The following is a 20,958-nucleotide window of genomic DNA, read 5'->3' on the forward strand; positions in this document are numbered from 1 at the left end:
GGTGGGCTTGTGGTTGGTGTATGTATGGGTGGAGGACAAAAGAGGATCAGCACGCGATCCCAGCAAAATTCGCGCTTTAGCCAACTTTGGCACTGTAGATCCGACATTCCTCCTATCACACTTTGGCCATTATTGTTGTCAGAGGCTGAAGGATTACTGGTATGGTATGAGAACGCGTTCTAATAGGTAGACATCATTTGGGTGATAACTAGCGTGTAGACATGGATGAAGCCTTAAACTCTGTTTGGCAGTTTGTTTGTTGTTGAACATGACTTATTACGAACAACGCAGCAATAAATGATAGCCAAGTAGTAAAGAAGGGATTAACAACCTCCAAACCAACCCACCCCCCTGTTCATGCAATGTATCGTGTTATGCATGTGTGCAATGCTGCGTGTGTGTGTGTGTGTGTGTGATGTAAACATGGGAAGATCGGGTTGGAGTCTCTTCCTCCTCCCCCCCCCACTATCTTCTGGAACATTTGATGAGCACATCATTCATGTCGCATGTGTCCTTTCTTTATTTCTTTCTCTCTTATCCCTTTCTCCTTTTCGCGTGGCTTTTTTCCCTTTCTTTGTTCTCTCTTTTTCTCTCTTGCTCATTCCCTCATGTCAATGTCGGTGCCAGTGCACACCAACACGGCGACCCAACAACAACAACAACACCAGCGCCATCACTATCCAAGTCAGCCTTCTGCTATTACTCAAAGACTTGACGCAGCAAATGAGCAATCATGGATCAAACTAGGCATGTGTTCTTTAAGAGAGGGAGGGAGCTGTGTGTGTGTGTGTGTGTGTGTGTATGTCATGAACCATTCCGGCCGACCGATCCTTTTACTTTAAACCCAATGTATACAATATCCATTTCGAGTCTAGTCGCATTTGACTTCCACGCACATCATCAAGCAATACACGCCACCCTGTGCCTTGGATAAATGGGGGAGAGTCAACTGTCTCACTTTCTTGGGGGGAGAAGAAAGCATACACACACGCACACACACACTCTCTCTTTCTTCCTATTGAAGAGTCAACGAGGAATACAAGTATCTAATACAACATGTTATTTAGGCAATCTCGCTGAACTCATGACCGATTGGGAACGCGCCATGGGATTATACGAATGCGCTTTGCGACACAATCCATATTCCATCAATGCTTTATCATCCATCGCTTCATTGTGTCGTGCCAGGGAGCAATTTGGAAAGGTACGATATCCATTTGCGTATGGGGAAAATGACATCTTACATGTACCTTAAGGCAATCGAATACTTTAAACGGATCCTTGCTATCCAAGAAAAGAACGGGGAGATATGGAGCCCGCTTGGTCATTGCTATCTCATGATGGATAACCTGCAGGATGCTTATCACGCTTATCAACAAGCACTGTACCACCTTCCAAACCCAAAGGTATGTATCACGGACGATTATATGTACTTTTATGCATCATCATTCTAACTCGATCATTTCAAGGATCCAAAACTATGGTATGGGATAGGCATCTTGTACGATCGATATGGTTCTATTGAACACGCTGAAGAGGCTTTCTCGGCTGTCATGAAGATGGATCCACATTTTGAAAAGACAAATGAGATCTACTTTCGGTTGGGAATCATTTACAAGCAACAGCAAAAATATGACATGAGTTTGCAGGTAAGCACGTAAGACATGTTGTACACAATGACACGTTTACTAAAATGATCCAAGTGTTTTCGTTACATTTTGCATAATCCACCACCTCCATTGACAGAGGTCGACATTTGGTTCCAGACTGGTCACGTCTATGAGCAACAAAAAGAATATGAAAAAGCAAAGGATGCATACGAATGCGTGTTGGCCAATAACCCGGACCATGCCAAGGTGCTGCAACAATTGGGATGGCTCTATCATCAACCGAACACGACTTTTTCCAGTCAATCTCAGGCCATCAATTTCTTAACACGCTCACTCAAAGCTGATGGTGGTGATGCTCAATCGTGGTATCTTCTTGGACGTTGTTACATGGCTGAACAAAATCACAATCGAGCCTATGAGGCGTATCAGCAAGCTGTTTATCGTGATGCACGTAATCCTACCTTTTGGTGCTCCATTGGTGTGCTTTATTATCAAATTAATCAGTATCGCGATGCATTGGATGCCTACAGTCGAGCAATACGGCTGAATCCTTACATCAGCGAGGTGTGGTACGACCTTGGCACGCTTTATGAATCATGCAGTAACCAAACCCAAGACGCTCTCGACGCTTATCAACGTGCAGCAGAGTTGGATCCATCAAATTCGCATATCCATCAACGGCTTGAATTACTGCGCAAGGCACAAGGTGCTTCAAGGTAGATATCAAATGAGCGGCAAGGAGTCAATTGGATTGGTTTGTTGATATGTATTATAGTGGTGGGCTTGTCACAACACCTGTGCCACAAGATGTCAACAATCCTTACCAATACGTATCTGGTATTCCACCACGAACAACCCACCCTTTAGTTACTGGATCACAACAACTTTCAATCTCACAATTACCATCGCATGGACTACGCAAAGCAACATCCAACAACAATGTAAGCAATATTGGAAATACATATTTATGCAACATGTGGCTCATATAGGTTGTGTGATTAGGACCCTGCAAGACAGCTTCCAGCCTTGCAACAAGGAGATCGGCAGGTCGCTGAAGCTAATGAATCTCGTGATCAACAACATCGACCTTATCACATGTCATCATCACCTCCTGCAAAGCTTGATGTGTCTTCTCCAAAATCACCCGTCATTCGTTCATTGCACAATAACAACAACGTGGATGATCATCGTTTGCCTGAAATGAACAATGCTACACGACACCCACCATCCATCAAATTGAATGCGCCTTCAAACACCAATACCAGCAGCAGTGCAGATAGTATCGATGATGATGCTGCAGCTGATACATTGATTAGCCTTGCCCGAAAACGTCCCGAAAAGAGAATGTCAAGTGATGTTGATGATGATAATGAACCTGGAAAACGACTCAAGCCATCTCCCGTGGATACAAGCTCACGTACTGCTACATCTGCAACTGCTTATGAATCATCCACTTCACCTAGCGAACCACAATCACCACCTCATCAATCACAGCAACATTCGACATCAATGCCACATCCAACACAAACAACAACATCGACCGCCACGTTTCCAAACAACAAACCTACAACAAAGGAGGAAGCGGACCATCGTCAATTATCACCCAAACATGTAACAACAATTACTGCTAATAACATCGTTGATCAAAAACCCACTTGTGATACACCTACTGCTTCACAATCATCGAGATGAACTGTACAAGCCATTACCCAACGCACACCATTCTCCTCTTTCTACGTATAGCAACATTTATGATCCAACTTGTAAACTTGCCTTTTTTTTACTCATCACATCATCCACTGTAAATTTGCAATCGTGTTAAAATCGAATACATATGAAATGCTGGTATATTAGATAATTCATGTACAAGGTGTTCATGATGATAGGAGTGTGTTTTTAAAGTGCTTTTGACTCATCTACAGCTGCCAATATGACCCCATCTCCCAAAGGCAGAAAATTTTGCTCTAGCTATTATATGTACATTGCTTCATGCTAATAACCAATCATGGTAGTGATTTTATTTCTAGAACGTTGCTACAGTAGAATTTCCACCAACAGCTTGAGGATTGCCGCTGCCACTACCACCAGCTCCAGTAGGGGGGACGAGTACCGGTACAAGTGCTACGTTGTTCATGACCAAGTCCCTTCGGAAGGATGATACATTCTGTGAAAATCGTTCTCGATCCTTGGCTGATAGCGTCCAACCAATACCTTCGGTCAATGTACCAAGAGCCTATATCCATGCTACGTTAAAATCACCAAGCAAGCACTCCCTGCCATCATTGATCTTACCTTTGCAACATATTCACGACGTTCAGGCAATTGCTGGTTGATGACTTGGTGCGTGTACTCGATCGCTAACTGTTTTTCCTTGGGAAATAAGCATCTTCTTTGTCAAGTCCAGTAATAATTTTATACGTACCTCTTTTTGCAGTAACATAAGCACGTACAACGGCCGTGACAACGCCCATTGATCAAGATTGTCATCGAACAAGATCAAATTGAAAACCGTCATCAGCATGGAAGGTAGCAGCGATGTGTATTGAGCGAGGTAACCCATCATCCAGTGCGTAGCAGGTGCTTGTTTGGAAGTCGATGATCGTCGTCGTTCAAGAGATGCATTTGAAGCAGCGTTACCGTCCTCTTGATTCATGGCTTGTCGTGCATCCGCCTTTTCAGATTCACGCACCACAAACGAGCAAACATTGTCAATAGCGGAACATGCCTTGGATCGCACAAAGCTTTCGGATGACTCGACACCTTGCTCAAGCGCTTGCATCATGTAAAGGAATACGTTTGGCTCCAACGATGGTAATGCAGTCAATTGTTCCTTGGTAAAATCATCGAGCATCGAAATACAAGCACGTGCAAGCTTAGGGAAACCCTGTTTTAAATAGCATTTGTTAATAAGATCCCTTATCAAAAGAAAAAGTGTACATACCATAAGATCATTCAACGGCACGTTGAGCAAAAGCTGGAACATCATTTGGAACGCCTCGTTGATAGCCTTATCCTGGTACAGCCAAAAGACACCGAAATTAATGTATCGTCCACCAAGGCACCGTGACATGATATTGAAGCAGATGGATATGCCTTTGTATCTAATAAAAAGGTATCGGTTAATCTCGATGCTGCTATCAATAGCATCCCGGCACTTACTTGTAGGGGTATTTTTCACTTTCGTTGGTAACTTGGTGTTCGAGAATGTGACGGCCATAGGTGCAAACCACACGACTAGCATCACGGAATATGAGAATGCCGTTGGGAGATGAAATATCAAAGTTGAGACGCTGACTCCGATTGAATACAAAATCTGCAAAAAACTTCAAGACGGTATTGACGATGGGATCAGGTGACCAAGCTTCAATGGCACGCAAGAGGATGGGCATGTAATCGGGATAAAACCAGTTGAAGAACATGAGGTAATCGCGTCGACTTTGAATCGGTTGAATAAAACCACGCAGATCTCGAAACACATCTTGCAAAGCACGCTACAATAGAAGCGTTGAATAAAAGGCGCTTTTTCCCCCTTCATATGAATCCACTTACTCGAACATCAGGTTGTCGGAAGGCTTCCACGCTATCAAGTGCTTCGATGGGCTCCAAGCGCAATTCAAAAGGACGCATAAACGAATAGAAATCCTTCTCCGTGTAATCATCCGCAAACAACACCTTGGATAGGACTTGATAGTAGAGCATGCGATTGTGGTTATGCTTGTCGCTTTCAAAGAATGCAAATTCGTTCGACATGTGATTTTGCAAGAGTAGTCGTGCCGTCTCGATCTTCCTCAGGTTCTTCAATGAGCTATAGCCACTTGCTAACTCGTTGAATAGCTCCAAAGTCCTTCGAATCACCATTTCACTATGACTCCAGCACTGTAGATTGGTAATACTAAAAGCGATACATGCATTAGCTATCCCATCCTTCTCAACTTGATCCCATGTCACTTACATTTTACGCATAACCACATTGAGCATGAGGACTTGGTCGCTGATACCAAACATCTCTGTCAGCTTGCTATATACCTATAACCAAAAAAAGCTGTCGGTCAATGTATCCCTTTTGCGTACACGGTATACTTTCTTACATTTTTGCCTGTGGTCTCCCCAATATACGATTTCCGAAATTGCAAGAAAAAGTAGACAAAGGCCATATCGAGCTTTTGGTTGAGGAAGGCGTTGCCGTGTTGGCCTTGAAGGGCTTGGTTCACATCCATCAATTGAAGAACCTTGCTTGTCAATTCACCATCCAATGCATCCAACTCATCAGAAGACAAGAACGACTAAGGAAAACATACAATTAGTAGATGTTACTTAGCCATCACCATGTTGTATAATTGCTTACCGGTCGACTACCAACGAAAATGGCAGTGATGTATACGAGCCATGCAAACTTGGTTTCAATGACCTCGAGAGCTTCCTTGAATGCATCTCCGCCAGTCATACCAGAACGAGCTTGTGCAATCAATTCCTGTATAACATGAACACACACACACACACATCAGGGGGTGTAACTCAAATCAGCGCACGGACCACAAAACTCCCTAACCACACGACGTGATACGTCATATGCATCATCCTTGTGCTTACCTGGTATTGGTTTGCAATCGGGTTGAAAATGGATACAAGAGTCGAACATGATTCTTCATACTTGCAGCGAGCAATATTCCCAAGCATAGCAAGCGTCTCCACAAGTGATTCTTCATTCTCGAGCGGATCTAATGTCACGTGTAAGCAATGATGGCCTCCTTCTTTTCCCAATGCAACTTACCATCCAACATTTCTTCGATACGAACAGGCACAGATTCAACGTTTGTTGTAATATAGACGCGGGTAAGCTAATCATAAAGTCATAATGTTAATCACGTATACTCCTCACCTAATGACACACATACCTCTACAGTGATGTCCTCCAACTTTTGTACGACGGCTTCATCCAAATGCTGATAATAGGTCATGCTCTGCACCACACGAGACCAAAATCCAAGAAGATACATGGCCGTATTAGGAGCCCACTAAATCGTGCACCAAGAGTGAAGTGAGCTATACAATACGCATACGCATTCTCTCTTATCCCAACACCAAGCCATACCTTCCATGATTGTAATGCCTTGACCGTGAATTCAGCAACAAACCCAATCCATTCAAGGTATCCTTGTTTTTCAGCCATTTCATTCAAAGGAGCAGTCGCACGGAATCGATAAAGCAATCGGCAAAATTCATTGTAATTGTTGGTGTCGTTCATGCCTTGGGATGTGATGATAATATCCTGAATGCCTTGCATCATGCTGAGCACAAAGCTGGTACGCTCGGTATCTCCACTGAATAAAGCCTTGCGCACAGAAGCAACTTGAACGAGGCACTCCATCACTTTGCTGCACAAAGGTGGAGGGAATTCACGATAAGCAGTGAACAAGGTAGGAACAAAGCTTTCATTTTCAAAGATGGGACGCCAAGCTGCGGGGATCTTTTTTGTGTGTGTGAGTGTCACGGTCATGATAAGCATCTTTTCCCTTTCTTCAATATCCTTCCCATGAATTACCTGTACAGTGCCAATATCCTCTCCTGCATCATCCAGGTTGGTGCCAGCGAAATCATACGACAAACACTTGAGAAGAACGCTGATGGTGGCATCCTTCATTCGATCCTCTTGACCAGCTAAAAGAAAGAAAAGATCAGTATCCCATAGCAACCCGTCTCCATAATCATGCAACCACTCACGTTTCTCAAATGGGATGTTTCGTTGTAGTAGCTGCGTCAACGTATCATAGGCTGCTTCAAAGATTGGGAATAGCTGAGTATCCCGAAAGGCCGCCGCTAAAGAGGGATCAAGTTAATCATTGTGTAAATGGTATCCATTATCAACTACATACCAGCTTTACGAAACTTGGCCGAATTTCGAGGCGCAGTGGGTGAATTGATATCTTGAATGAGCACTGCAAGAATGTGCATACCAACAATGCGATGATCCATTGATGCCTGGAATAGCGTTGTAAGTTGACAATATCATGGCATCTATCCAAACAAATACCTGAAGGAACTGATTCATATCCTTTTGTACGTTGCGATACTCCTCGACATCCAGCCATCCAAGACGTGTAAGTAATGCCAAGACACCTGCCAGTTGGGAGATCACAAAAGGTTGCAAATCTGGATGCATAAAGCAGTATCCAAGTAGGAATGTGCCTATAGAAAGGTATGAGTGATAGAGCCCGGGATAAAGAGATAGGATGTATACACTTACGTAGTTGAACCTTGGTCTCGTTGGTGAATAAAGTGAACTGGGCCAGAACAAGTTGCTTAAGACGAGACAAACAAAAGGTTTGAACATAAGGGTTGGGGGAGTTTTCCAGTAGTACACGTAAAGCAGACGCTGTATCAGTGGGTGTGGCAATGGCAAATGTGGGGCTGTTTTCCATGCCAGGAGGAGGTGGTTGTCGTTGGGATGCTGCAATGCCGCCGCCTGCTTCATCGGCAAATGTTGGGAAGCTATACTCGAGAATCTTGAGTACTTGGTCGCCTTCGGTAGATGACTTTGGGTTGTAGAGTTGCTCGCACAAAGCAGCATAGTACGCGGTCCGTTCGTCTTGGGCCATGGTCGGTTTGATATTCAAGGACGAAAGGAGGAAAGGCGTTGATTTTTGTTGTGAGTATTTATATTTCTCTCGCGCACTCCCTTTGTTGGTATAGAAAGAAAGAAAGAAAGAAAAGAGAGACAATGAAAAATACAAAGAGCAGGAAGAGATTGGTCTGGCAACACTCACTCGCCCCACATACACGTACACACACACACACACACACCACTCACATACAAACGCGCGCGTGTTAATGTGTCTGACTATGTGTCGCTGCTTAAGTCGGAATCCCCTACCAATCCATATTATCCCATTCCACATCATCCACCACCTCCTGCATCATCCACCTACCTACCATCCACGTACTTGTTTATCCTTTTCCTTAATCGATTCGGCATCATTGTCTTGTAATAGAATAATCAATCATCATGTCGTCATTGTGGTTGCCGTTAACCTCTCTTACTTGGTTGTCTAAGAATCAGCTGATGTGAACCTGACACAAACTTCACTTTTATGCATGATGTTTTTTTCTGATACAGACGCACGCACATATACACATACACACACACACAGCCAATATGGATGACGATCTTTGCATTAAGCGTATCATTTTGTGAAACATACACTCTTTTCACCAGTAGCTGCTCTCACTGGGACATGTCAATTTCGTGCACAGATAACAAAGAATGCAATCCTGCAACCCTTTCCTCTTTATCCACATTTGCCTCTTGTTTTCTCCTTCCTCCTTTGGGAAACCAATAACATGATGAATGATCCACAGCGTCTTCCAACACTCTTAATGATCCTTTACGGGTGATCCTTCTTTCATTGGTGGAATAGCCTTCATCTCCCCCGCAATCATAGATGCCATCCCCTTTGATCCTCTGAATGTGCTCACCAATACCATCCATGAAAGTAATCCATCTTCGAAAATAGAGTGCGTTTATTGTAATTCTAATTGATCGGGGGTGTTGGTATACTGCTGCTGTTGCTGTTGCTGTTCGGCACGTTTGACCTCGTTTTGAAGAGTTTTCCTGTATTCGGTCGTTCCACTTGGAGGGATGCCGGGGGATAAGCCGAGAGCAGTGCTTGGAGAAACGCGTGAGAAACCAAACCACCCAAACTTGAAGACTAGCTCGTTTGCCAAAATCTCGCCAAAGCCAAGCATGACGCCGTTGACGAAGGGAAGAATCAAATTGACAGCTGTTGACTTGAGTATCCACACCAATGTAGGATTCTTGTACCAAGGCTCGCGACGCACAATGACACCAGCACCACTCGATTTCTCTACCAATTCTGCCATGATGGACAAGGAACCAAGACACACGAAGATACGTATCCTCCGCCGTGCCCTTTGCCACTTGAACTCCCGGCTGGTAAATGTTTAGCCGTCAGTAAAGACAGTCTACTACAGCCTCTATGCCGCTTTGATTCGACACGACAGCTACAAGGATTGCGCCTTCGATGGAAGGCCTATTGTTATCTATGACATGAGTCCTTTAATACGTATCACTGTATTATGCCCTTCCGATTACCTTACTCGTTGCCAACGGTGAGCGATACCTGAGGGCATTATCTTGTTGCATGAATGGTTTTGAGTCCCCACCACTGCATATCCCTTGTACTTCCACATGGCATCCCTATTTTCTTTATCTTGCATGAATGATAGTCGTCCAAGCATATAGGGAACCTTGTACCAAAATAAATAATGCAGGCGCAACTCTTTGTTATTTACAATGTACGTTTCATGCATCCCCGTATCGTCTGTACACAATCCCTGCAACATGCACTCGTTCTTTAAGAGGCCAAAGGCAACAAATAAGCATATGCGATCATCCGGCTTCTTTATCACTTAGCTCATTTGGTGCATTCATATGCAATGAGAAGAAAGATGTAAAGTAATGGATCATTATTACTCGAAGATCAACCCTATGATGGTCTTAAAGGACGCTGCGAAGGCGAAATAACAGGCTCGACAAATTCATTACATACGCGGCTTCAATGAAGTAACATACATTTTATTGGATTGAATGATGCTATGAAAGAAAAGTCGGCCCATTGATTTCTATCCTGAGCACCCAAATTCGGTTGCCTGGCAACGCAAAGGGTCCAAGATACACCCTTGTTGAGAATCTTTTCGTGTATGATACAATCAAAACTTATACCATCAAGCGAAATGATTATTGATACAGTATCACCTTTTCTTATGATATAAAGATTAGTGATATTGGGTGGGAAGCGACCATGTGGGTGTGCGCTACGTACTGTACTGCTCTTTCTAAACCCGCCACGCGTGGCGAGACACAAATGGTGCTCTTCTCTCTCTTTTATTCACATAATGGCACAAAAAGGCACTGAAAAGACTCTCCAAAAACTCAAGGACTCTATCAGCAATGGCAACTACTATGAAGCTCATCAGATGTACCGGACCGTAGCTCGCAGGTAAAAGGCATCATGGCCAGCTTGAACATCGGGGTGGTGACACTTCTTCTTTCTAGGTACAACAAGCAACAAAAGTACAACAAGGCTATCCATTTGCTTCACGATGGAGCCGTTTCCCTTATGCAACACAAGCAATATGCCTCAGGATCAGACTTAGCAAACTACATGCTTGATACCTACAATTCAGCCAATCTTGCAGTTGACGAGAAATCACTCGGTAAGACGGCAACGGCATATTCACGTACACACACACCCTCTGATACATCGCATCCAAACGCTATATAGATCGTGTTGTCGAATTGCTTTCTTTGTATCCCAGTGAAGAATCAGGCCGAAGATCGTACATCCACAATGCCTTTAGGTGAGTAGCATGATAATGATTTGAGTTACTATGCATAGGGTGTTAATCTTGATGATTGTAGTTGGACTCAAAAGAATGGTCAATATCGTGAAGGTGATCCTGATTTGCATGATTACGTTGGAACCATGTTCTACCATGGTAAGTAATACCGATCAATCCGCTGTATGGTGGTCTACGGAGCTGACATTGGGATTGACAACAACAGAGGGACGTTTTGCATTGGCCGAGGAACACTTGCTTGTAGGAACCGATCACAGCGCTGAGCTACTAGGCACTGTTGCAGCAAAGTGGTCTGAGACTGAAGGAATGCCATCAGGAGGTTTATTCATTGCACGTGTCGTCTTTCAGTAAGTGGGACTAGCGAGTGTTGTAGGGACCAATGTATATGTGGTACTCATAATTTAAAAGATTACTAGCAATGAAGAACATTCACCATGCTACCCTTGCTTATGAGGCATTTATTCAAGCATCCAATCCTCCCAAAACAGGATCCGAAGTCGATGTGCGACATGCTCCAGCCGATGAACCTGTCAAGGAGCCTGTATATGACGATAGCTGGCTTAATTTCACCCGACTTGTTTTGTTGACCGTGCAACGTGATGCCACAGACTTGTTCAAGCAGCTACGGGATACTTATGGAGCTATGTGTAATGAACAAAAGGGCTTCGATGAGGTAGGATGGGGATGAGGGTGGTTATGACTTTGCTGTTGTTATTGACAATGGATCCCACAGTTGCTGGATGATATTGGCGCTGTCTTTTTCAACATCCCTCGACCCAAAAAGCAAGCCAATTTGCTGCAGGACCTTATGAAAGGATTGTTTACAGGCGGTCCAAACCCTCCACAACAACAGCGTCAAGTTGGCATGGAGCTTGATTAAACAGCAAGTGATCACCCATCGTTTTCTTTCCTTTAGTCTTTAAAACCTTCCCTTTTTTGCATGGTAACTATAATACACAAGGAGTATGATATTTTTGGGAACCATTTGGGTGAGCAATTGTGATGATTGGATATGGTCTAAGCATGGGGATGGATACCAATGAGACGGTGGAGCATCTAAGATTGTTCTTATGAGGGTGATTGTTGTCGATGTCATCATCGTGCCACGTTCAAGCGCTGCCAGAAAATGCAAAACAACTCTTTGTTGTCACCGACAACATTAAAGGGGGCCATTATTTCAAAAGCATCAGGTATCTTGCACTATCACAGGTCATATTGCGATATACCACATTAGTAATGCCGACCACATCATATGCCGACATTACAATTGACATCAATTGGGTTCGAGAGGGGGATGATGTTGATGATTACAAAATGTCATCATGCTATTTATCAGCCAGTTGTATACACAAGAAGATAATGCCGGAACATCAAGGTTCACGCCATATGACGACCCGTTATGGGTGGATAACATCATGTCTAATTTCCATTGCCGCTCGTCGCAATTAGGCAACGAAATCAAGACAACCGTAGAACGATCTTATCTTCCCTATTGCATGTGATCCGAATCCTTCCTTTCATTCTTATTTCAGTGCATTGATCAATCAATGGCAGCAACAAGGTCTTTAATGTGCTGCTGGGGATGATAACCACCCTATAAATGTTGCCATACGACGCATAACATGATACCCATTGTTGGGGAAGCACCCATTGTAACCGATTAAACGGCCCAAAATGACGACAGATTATAGATTTGGGGGTGGGAAGGAAGAGAGGAGGAATGGGTGGTTGGTGCTTTGAATCGGACAGCTGTTGTTGGTTATTATTATGGATGATGGTGGTGGTGGGCATTGTCTTCCGAAAACTTTGTGCTACACTGTGACCATAGAAAGCATCGAAAAAGAAAAAATGGGGCCTGTTTGTTATAAAGCGGGACATGTGAAGCTATTAAGCGAGACTAAAGTAGGTGTGAAAACCATTACAATGGGCGATGTTGACTATCTTTAGAGCTACCATTGACCGAACACCGCCCGATGAAATGACACGACCCATCCGATATTGACGACGAGACTAATTATGTGTGGTGATGACTGAGTGCTGCACATGGGTCATGTGCTATCGGAATCATTCATCTGGTGATGATGGTGGCGGCAAAACAGAAAGGTTCTTATGATTCTTTTTCAAAGCAAACAAAAGCGTGGGGAGAGAGCGAGATATGTGAAGATTAAGGTACACATTGGTGTTATTACAGTGTGTGTGACCATGGAAAGGGTGTTAAAAAAAGGCTTGGCAGAATCTTATTAAGTAACACGTCTTCATTGTCTTTTTCAAAGCGTGGTTGCTCCGATGGGTGGCAGAATGTGACACAAGAACACAAGCATGAAGCGTCAAAATATGCAAGTTGGGTTGTGCTGTGTTGCTCGGAAAACCCAACTTCTTTTTCTCCTCAGCTCTTTTCTCCCCTTTTTACTTTTCCACTCCACCACCACCTCCTCCTTCTCCTTCTCCCCCCTTTTCTTCTTTTTATTCTTCTTTCACCCTTTTTCTTATTCCATCCCTTGGTGCATTTCATGGTTCTTTCTGCAGATTCCCCCTTGGGACGCACTTTGGTTGCTGCAAGGCATTATGAAGAAAATGACCCATATCGTGCAGTAAGGCGAGAAGGTAAAACAAAACCCCACCCACTTTGAATGAGGGGAGAGACCAATCACTCAAATGCATGCCCATTGCTAGATCCTGCTCATTCTCGATCGGCATCGGATAGCAGCACTCGACGACTGACAACGACACCTGTACCGGATCTGTACAACAATGACGACGACCCCTATGCGAGAAATGGAGGCGACGACAATAATAAACGAACGAGTCGAGCATGGGCAACCAATGATCGAGCCAATTCCTATCTACCTTATTCACATCATCAACGAGATCCAGCAGCTGTGCCAGCACCCATTTACATTGACGACGTTGGCTCAATGGATGAGCAAGATCGCACCATATCACTACAAATGGATCCCGCTCAAAGCTTGTCTTCATCACGAGGTGGTGCCACAAGGATGAATACTTCACAACGAATGCAAGCCATCACTGAAGAGGCCGCCGATGCAGAGCAAGCATTCAAAAGAAAGAGACGAAAGCAACGATGGTGTTGTTGTTGTGGTGGTGGAAAGAGTCGTCGATGGTGGCGGAATGTGTGTATTGGCAGCATCCTTACAGCCGTGGTGATTGCTGTTATTTGGTACTTTGTATGGCCAAGGGTACCACAATTGTCGCTTATGGAAGTAGACAATATAGATGAATTCAATGCATGGCAAAATCCACAAAACTCGACATTGGTCTCTTTCAATGCAACATGGATAGTCAACATGACGGCTGATAATACGGAGAACTGGATTCCGACTCATATCCGAAACATGGCAGTCCGCGTCGTCAACCGTGATACATCCAAGATTATTGGCCACGGTGATTCAGGCACAATTGTCTTAGCACCACGCATCAAACAACTCGTCACCTTACATTTACCCATGTACTATTACGCTCCTTCAGAAGATGATCCTACCTTTAGCGACTTGCTCAGTGCTTGTTTGGTGAATGCTGCTGGTGTATCACTCGATGGCTCAAAAAAAGATACCGGGCTGGGTATTGATTTCTTGGTCACTACATCTATAGCAGGCATCGCATGGTCCACTACCCAAAACATTTCCACTCCCGCTGGTTTCCAATGTCCCAGTTGATACCCCCTTCTTCTTATTCTTCTTGTTTCCACACACACACACACACACACACACACACACCCATTGCATCCTTTTTACATATATCATTCACCCATCACAACCTGCAACAATCACTCACCATTCTCTTCTTTTACCCATTACAACATGTACAATAATACATCATCCATTGCAAACAATTTATGAATACATACATACATACATACACGCGTCTTGTCATCATCTGTTTCAGCGCTTGTCACACACATCGCCCCCATCTATCTCTTTTGTGATCTAGATCCAATAATCTGCATAGTCAGACAAATGACAACTTTCAGGGGCTTTGTATATAAAAGGAATCAAATCATGAAATAAAGACAACCTCACTGGTTTGATGGATAACAGCGACGACGACGACGAGGATAGATTGAGAAGGCTTTTTCACCATTACGTATTCAAAAACAATGAGGTTTTTGATCGGGAAGAAAACCCCGCTCTTGGTTCATTCAATGCAAAGAACAAACAGCTACTGCTGCAGTATCACATGAATGGCAAAACAAGGTTCAAGACCGCAATGGATTCAGCGTTACATGTCTTGTTTTACACATTCTCTTTAAACAATGGAGCGGCTACTAGGGAAGACCCTATGTCTGGAACCAATGTCGAATGTGGAAACTCACGTGGTGCATCCATATGTACTCGGCTGCAAGTATGCACATGGCCCAAGAAAAGATATTTTGGGATCTGGTACTATGAGCACGGACAGCACCTTTAGGAGATAGTATAGCCATACTTTGGGGTCCATTATTATCAATCTGTCAAAAAGGAACGCCGACTTTCGGAAGACATCGCCGCAGGTTTAAAAACAGCTGTTGACTTTTTGATCCCATCATGCTACACCCAATCGGTAATAAGATGGTTTGGCCCAGACGTATGTATAAGCTTATGAAGATTTATGAACTTTGTTTTTTACAATTGTAGAACCATACTCGGGTAAATCGTGGGAAAAGAGATTAAATGGGATGACCATTGGCGTCTCGGATGATGATAAATAGAACAAGTAGCATATAGCAAGGCAAGGAAGTAAAGGAATGACATGTACAAGATATGCATATAAAGCTACAACAAGGGAGAAAGAAAGAGAGAAAGTAAAACGACGGACCATTGGCATTGATAAATTGTGTGTGCATGAAACAAAGGAAAAATTAGTAGCAAAACGATGGTGGGGTATATGGGTTAGAACGAAAGGGCTCCGTTTTCTTGCACGACGGCAATAATGATGTCGATACATGTGCAATGCAATTAAGCGCACAAATTCCCTTGCAAAACAAGTCGTATGATAATGTCTTTAACAAAGCAGATTCTCAACACTCATATGTTTTTGTTGCGTTGGCATGGATGGTGTTCCTGACTGAGGGGTGAGCGATGGCGTTGGTAGAGAAGGGGATGAGCAACTCGTACCATCTTCGGTCCATGATGATGAGATGGTTTCAGGGCTGCTATCATGGTGGGTGTCTTTAGGTCGTGGATGCTGTGATGATGATGATGATCCACTTGTTACATGATCCGTATTGGGGGTTGAAGATGACCAAGGTGGTGGTAACACATTCGATGATGATGTTGCTGAAGACCACTCATGGCTGTGAACAGAGGAAGGCGAAGGTACTGGTGTTGCCAAGAGACCATTGTCTCCATGGCTACCAGTAGATGAATGGTGTTGATGGCATGGGACACGTGCACGGATCACATCGATTGGCTTGATACCCTTACGAGCATCGAAAGACGAGGCTGATGTACAAGGATGATTAGTAATTGGTGGTAGCTACCATAAAATTATTATTACTTACGTGGATGTTGTTCAGATGTCTCGTTGCCATTGGATACCGGTTGCTTATTAGCATCACTACTACTGCTTGTGCTGCTACGACGGCGTTGATGTTGTAAGCGTGCATCGTTTTTGGTGACTGAAAACTGGGTAGTGAATGCTTCCACTTCACGCGGCATCATTGATTTAGGAGCCTTGTTATTCTTGAGGTTGACGTTCAAGCTTTCTTCTCCATCAAGTCTTGCCACCACCTCTTTGAGATAGGCGATGTAATCAATGGCACTTTGTAATACCGTCATCTTATGCAAATGCTCTTGGTTGGCACAAGATGGGATTAGTTGTCGCAGCTGCACAATCTTGTCATTGATACGTTCACGTCGACGTCGTTCAATGGCACTATGAGACATCTTACGAGCTTGTTCACGTTGATCGGCAGTAGTCAATGTTGTGCTGCTACTATCACGTCGTACGTTTCCTGCAGCAGCAGCAGAAGCTGTAATAGGATCTCCAGAAGCTGGTGCAATAGGAATACTAAATGGATGATGATGGTAGAGGTACTCGCTTGGGCTATTGGGATGTAGTGGTGGCGATGCAAAACAGGGTGCATTTGTCGCTGAGGCTGATACCGAAGATGTTGTTGTCATAGTAGCAGCACCAGCAGCATTGCCATCTGAAGGCGATACCTTTGGCAAAATACGTGCACCAGCATTGCTTCGAGGTCGTAGTGATGGAGATGGTTGATGAGGTGTGAGTGGTGGTGAAGAGCCCACTGGAAGATAAAAGGGACCAGCAGGATACAATGGATGGTAATACGCTAGCTGATGATGATGCGGATATGAAAGTAGTGGTGGCGGTAAGGCCATCATGGCAGGTTGAAATGGAGGTGTGCTTTGGATAGCTGTATGATGTTTTTCATGGCCTTGTTTTTCTTTTTGATGGCGCTTGGCACGTCGTTGCTGTTGTTGTTGCTCTTTTTCAATATCATCCTCCTCATCATCTTCTTCAAGCTCATCCTCTTCCAAAGTACAGGCGTCTTTGTTTGCCGTTATCATTGGGCTATCATCGACGACAACATCAGCTGAAGGCTTTCGGCGCTTTTTGGGTGGTACCACAGCTGTAGCTGGATGGTCGATTGTTTTTTCTTTTGGCATGTTGGGTGAAGACAACGACATGGTCAAAAGTGAGCGTATGTCAATAAAGGTGTGAGAGAAAGTAAGAGAAGGAAGAAAAAGGTAAAAAGGAAAGAGATAATATGTGTGTGTGTGGTGTGTGAGAAGTACTGCGTACGTGCGTTTGATGATGAGTGTGATCAGGAACGGGCAAAAGGACGTTGTCAAGACCCAATAAAGCACAACATGCTCTGACACGTGTGGTTCTGATTGGATCCTTGCAGGCATGTGTGCTCTTTATTCTGGTGCCCCTTGATGGCACACACACTCACTCCTCGATCACTTAGAGCCCTTTGGTATTTACCGACGATATGAGTCTGTGTATGTGTGTATGTGTGTGTGTGTGCAAGTCGCCCCCAAAATAGGGCGGGTCTGTGATCCGAACGAGGAGATTAGACTTGTCTTGTTTCGACCAATGTTTTCTCGTAAACTGTAGCACGCACCCTCACACGCCTCCCACTCGAGAAATGCCGAAAAGCAATGCTGCCATCACGTGTAAAGAACCCTTGGATCCTCTTTATCAATGTGCAGATCATTTACACACGCCCACATCTCCTCCTCACCCCCATCCACACACGCCTTTCTACCAATGCCTATTGGCTCATCTCATATCACACGCGCATTTCACTTTTTGCCGTGGATGTATATGCGTTTGTGCTACAATGGTTGCCCAGTGCGTTTGCTTGTATTCATCCATTCACGGCAACTTGAAGCTTGTTTTATGCAACTAGGATGCTTTCGGAATATTTCAATTTGTTGCTGCTTTTCTGCAATGGGGATTGACACCCTTTTTTATGCTTAACTTTGACTCGAGCTTCAAGTGTTTTGTCATTTACACGATCATAAACAAATTACGCATTGTGATATGATGCAATGTAGCTTGCAACTTTATGGGGTGGTATGACACCAATCAAATACTCCTTGTATGGGAAGAAAGAGGAGAAAACCAATGCATGCAGGTGAACCGGAAAAGCGGCAAAGAATGCAAGCCAGGGATAACATGGGCGAAAACAACAGCAATCAAGGTAAATCTACTATACTGCCACAAAACAATGGATGTAACATCCGGCGGGTCGCATGCTGTTTCTGCAAACATTTGTCGATGGATCATGTAAAGGCGTTCCTGATTCTTTTTCGAATCTGTATCATGACATGTATGAAAGGGATGAGCTAAAGGTGTTCAAAACAGCACCATGAAAGATAATTCAATGATGGATACGAGGCTGCAAGATGTGTATATGGGATGTTGGGATGATGGTGGCACATGCCTTACATAAATCTACCTGCCAACCTTTCGATCATGGGAGAGAAAACAGTGGTGCACGTGGTCACTTTATCGATGCACGTGTCCCATGTCTCATTTCTATTTGTACATGCGAGTAAAGAAAGGTTACTATACAAGCCTACCTATGATTGATGGCTACGATCAAAATAAATGCCCATCTTTCTTGCATGTTCAAGCACGAAAGCACATACCATCTCATGTCAGCATCTTTCAAGTCACACAATATGCAAAATATCTTGTCAACAAACGAGTTTATTTATAAACAATAAAAGCTTGTATGGAAAGGTATGATGGCTCAGAGGAAAGTTTTCGTCCATTATTCCCCTCGGTGCTTTGCACGGAAAGGAATTCAAACAAGAGGTTGCCAGAAATGCAAAAAAGTCATCATTGCCATCATATCCAATCCAAATCAAAAAGGAACAACACAACAAGGGACGAAATGGTTGATCAAACAAACACGAACCTTTATTGGCACAAGGGAACAGCTACACATATCTTGAAGAGCACTTGCCTGAACACCAAACCAAGAGAGAGAGGCATACTAAAATCTAGAAAGAAGGTGAAGAAAAGGGAGGACTTGAAGAATGGATGAGTAACTTGTACCCCGCGTGATAACTCGACCAAGACACACGCCCCACAAAAAATTTTGTCAGAGAATCATCACTCAGCACAAGCCACCTTTAGATGACTCTAAGTCGGCTCTTCCTAATGATGTATACTTTTCATCACATCCAAACACTCCCCGTTCCAATGGAGCAGCTTTCCCAGGATAGATACAAAAAGCAATACATACCAGGCCTCAACGCCAACCATCCAGTAAAAGTCAACCCCCTTCTTCTTCCTTCTCCCAGACCAAGCCAACAGCGAGAAAGTAATGGGCAACTAAATCTTTAGAAGAAACGTATAAGTAAAACAATGACACGTAATAACACAAAAGCAAAATGGTGATTGTGTGGAATCATCAGACATCCAAGGAAGTGTTGTCCGACATTGAAGCCACCCTGCAAGGGAGCCTCTTCCAGTGGAAACTGCGAACACGGGATTTCATCATCACCTGATTCCATCACCATCCTCGAAAGGAAAAGTAATACACACCTGACAACAAGTCGCCATGGAAACCAAAGGATGTAGAGTAAAGGGTATTTATTCCTAAAAGAAAACAAAAACTGTTGAAAGGTGAGTCACTTGATCGAGCACAACAACACGTAAGAGAAAGGAATGTGGTGGCTTGAAATGAGTCAGAACAAGTATACTGGCAAGTATTCAACCGTGCTCAGCGAAGCACGGGAGGTGTTTCACCATGGTCGATAAGATAATGAAGACAACGCCCATAAGAGCGGTTCATCATTCTCAATCAAACACCCAATCCAAAAAGGTAAAAAATGAAAAGTGTGTAATGATAACTTACCCTCTATTCTACATGTAAAAAGCAGCAGAGGAGAAAAAAAGAATGAGGACTAAAGAACGCGCTTCGCACTGTATTTATACTTTTTGTGACTCTGCAAAGAAAATTTTTTTATTGAGCCAGCTTTGACTTCCGCTTCTCCATCAGCTCAGCTAGTCTACGGTTGCCAAGGGTGTCATAGCATATTCGGAGGATATCGTACGCTTCTCCAAGACGCGTCCTGGCCGTCATTTTTCCATCAGATTCTTCAGGTGTCTCGAGTATTCTTTCCCATATCTTGACAGCCACCATAAGAGATGCCTCGCATTGTATCCAGTTTTGCACCTTATGATACGCGTCCGCCAACTGTGCATGAGCATCAGCTCGTATGATATTCAAACGCATTGGATCATTTTCTGGTGGGCGTTGGTTATCGACTATCTGACAAATTTTGGCCAAGTAGGGGATACTTGCTCCGGGATTGGTCTTTTGTTGCTCCATGGCAACCCTTTTCAACACATTGATCTCCATGAGAGTTGCTGGATTCAGCGATTGTGAGTTTAACTGTTGTGGCTGTGGCCTTGAAGACATCGATTTTATATATATACAAGGAGGAAGGATATACTTGTAATTGTGAAAGAGAAAAGGAAAAGAAAG

At 43.8% G+C, this 20,958-nt stretch overlaps 7 protein-coding genes across 7 annotated transcripts; 3 read left to right on the forward strand and 4 right to left on the reverse strand.

Annotated features, from left to right (window-relative positions):
- Positions 1-608: 608 nt before the first annotated feature.
- On the forward strand, positions 609-3,302 carry O0I10_009846 (uncharacterized protein; the record flags this gene model as incomplete). The annotated part of the gene is made up of 7 exons (XM_058489832.1): positions 609-747; positions 1,068-1,204; positions 1,257-1,406; positions 1,470-1,649; positions 1,704-2,326; positions 2,386-2,551; positions 2,613-3,302. 7 exons carry the CDS (start codon positions 609-611, stop codon positions 3,300-3,302), a joined length of 2,085 nt encoding a protein of 694 aa, XP_058339454.1.
- Positions 3,303-3,633: 331 nt separating this feature from the next.
- On the reverse strand, positions 3,634-8,206 carry O0I10_009847 (uncharacterized protein; the record flags this gene model as incomplete). The annotated part of the gene is made up of 18 exons (XM_058489833.1): positions 3,634-3,843; positions 3,903-3,971; positions 4,033-4,494; positions 4,552-4,711; positions 4,770-5,101; positions 5,160-5,502; positions 5,563-5,636; positions 5,699-5,893; positions 5,956-6,081; positions 6,201-6,328; positions 6,382-6,448; positions 6,506-6,625; positions 6,703-7,077; positions 7,153-7,268; positions 7,332-7,427; positions 7,484-7,589; positions 7,642-7,796; positions 7,855-8,206. The coding sequence occupies 18 exons, from the start codon at positions 8,204-8,206 to the stop codon at positions 3,634-3,636; spliced, it is 3,486 nt and encodes a 1,161-aa protein (XP_058339455.1).
- Positions 8,207-9,128: 922 nt separating this feature from the next.
- Positions 9,129-9,488, reverse strand: O0I10_009848 (uncharacterized protein; the record flags this gene model as incomplete). Its single annotated transcript, XM_058489834.1, has 1 exon — positions 9,129-9,488. The coding sequence occupies one exon, from the start codon at positions 9,486-9,488 to the stop codon at positions 9,129-9,131; it is 360 nt and encodes a 119-aa protein (XP_058339456.1).
- Positions 9,489-10,523: 1,035 nt separating this feature from the next.
- On the forward strand, positions 10,524-11,868 carry O0I10_009849 (uncharacterized protein; the record flags this gene model as incomplete). Its single annotated transcript, XM_058489835.1, has 7 exons — positions 10,524-10,627; positions 10,684-10,844; positions 10,913-10,988; positions 11,050-11,126; positions 11,194-11,335; positions 11,397-11,661; positions 11,722-11,868. The coding sequence occupies 7 exons, from the start codon at positions 10,524-10,526 to the stop codon at positions 11,866-11,868; spliced, it is 972 nt and encodes a 323-aa protein (XP_058339457.1).
- A 1,630-nt stretch (positions 11,869-13,498) lies between these two features.
- O0I10_009850 (uncharacterized protein) lies at positions 13,499-14,662 on the forward strand (the record flags this gene model as incomplete). Its single annotated transcript, XM_058489836.1, has 2 exons — positions 13,499-13,592; positions 13,662-14,662. 2 exons carry the CDS (start codon positions 13,499-13,501, stop codon positions 14,660-14,662), a joined length of 1,095 nt encoding a protein of 364 aa, XP_058339458.1.
- A 1,324-nt stretch (positions 14,663-15,986) lies between these two features.
- On the reverse strand, positions 15,987-17,635 carry O0I10_009851 (uncharacterized protein; the record flags this gene model as incomplete). Its single annotated transcript, XM_058489837.1, has 2 exons — positions 15,987-16,426; positions 16,486-17,635. 2 exons carry the CDS (start codon positions 17,633-17,635, stop codon positions 15,987-15,989), a joined length of 1,590 nt encoding a protein of 529 aa, XP_058339459.1.
- Positions 17,636-20,433: 2,798 nt separating this feature from the next.
- On the reverse strand, positions 20,434-20,892 carry O0I10_009852 (uncharacterized protein; the record flags this gene model as incomplete). The annotated part of the gene is made up of 1 exon (XM_058489838.1): positions 20,434-20,892. One exon carries the CDS (start codon positions 20,890-20,892, stop codon positions 20,434-20,436), a length of 459 nt encoding a protein of 152 aa, XP_058339460.1.
- Between the last annotated feature and the right edge of the window lie 66 nt (positions 20,893-20,958).

This window comes from Lichtheimia ornata, assembly GCF_029851405.1.
Source record: "Lichtheimia ornata isolate CBS 291.66 chromosome Unknown scaffold00060, whole genome shotgun sequence".
NCBI lineage: Eukaryota > Fungi > Mucoromycota > Mucoromycetes > Mucorales > Lichtheimiaceae > Lichtheimia > Lichtheimia ornata.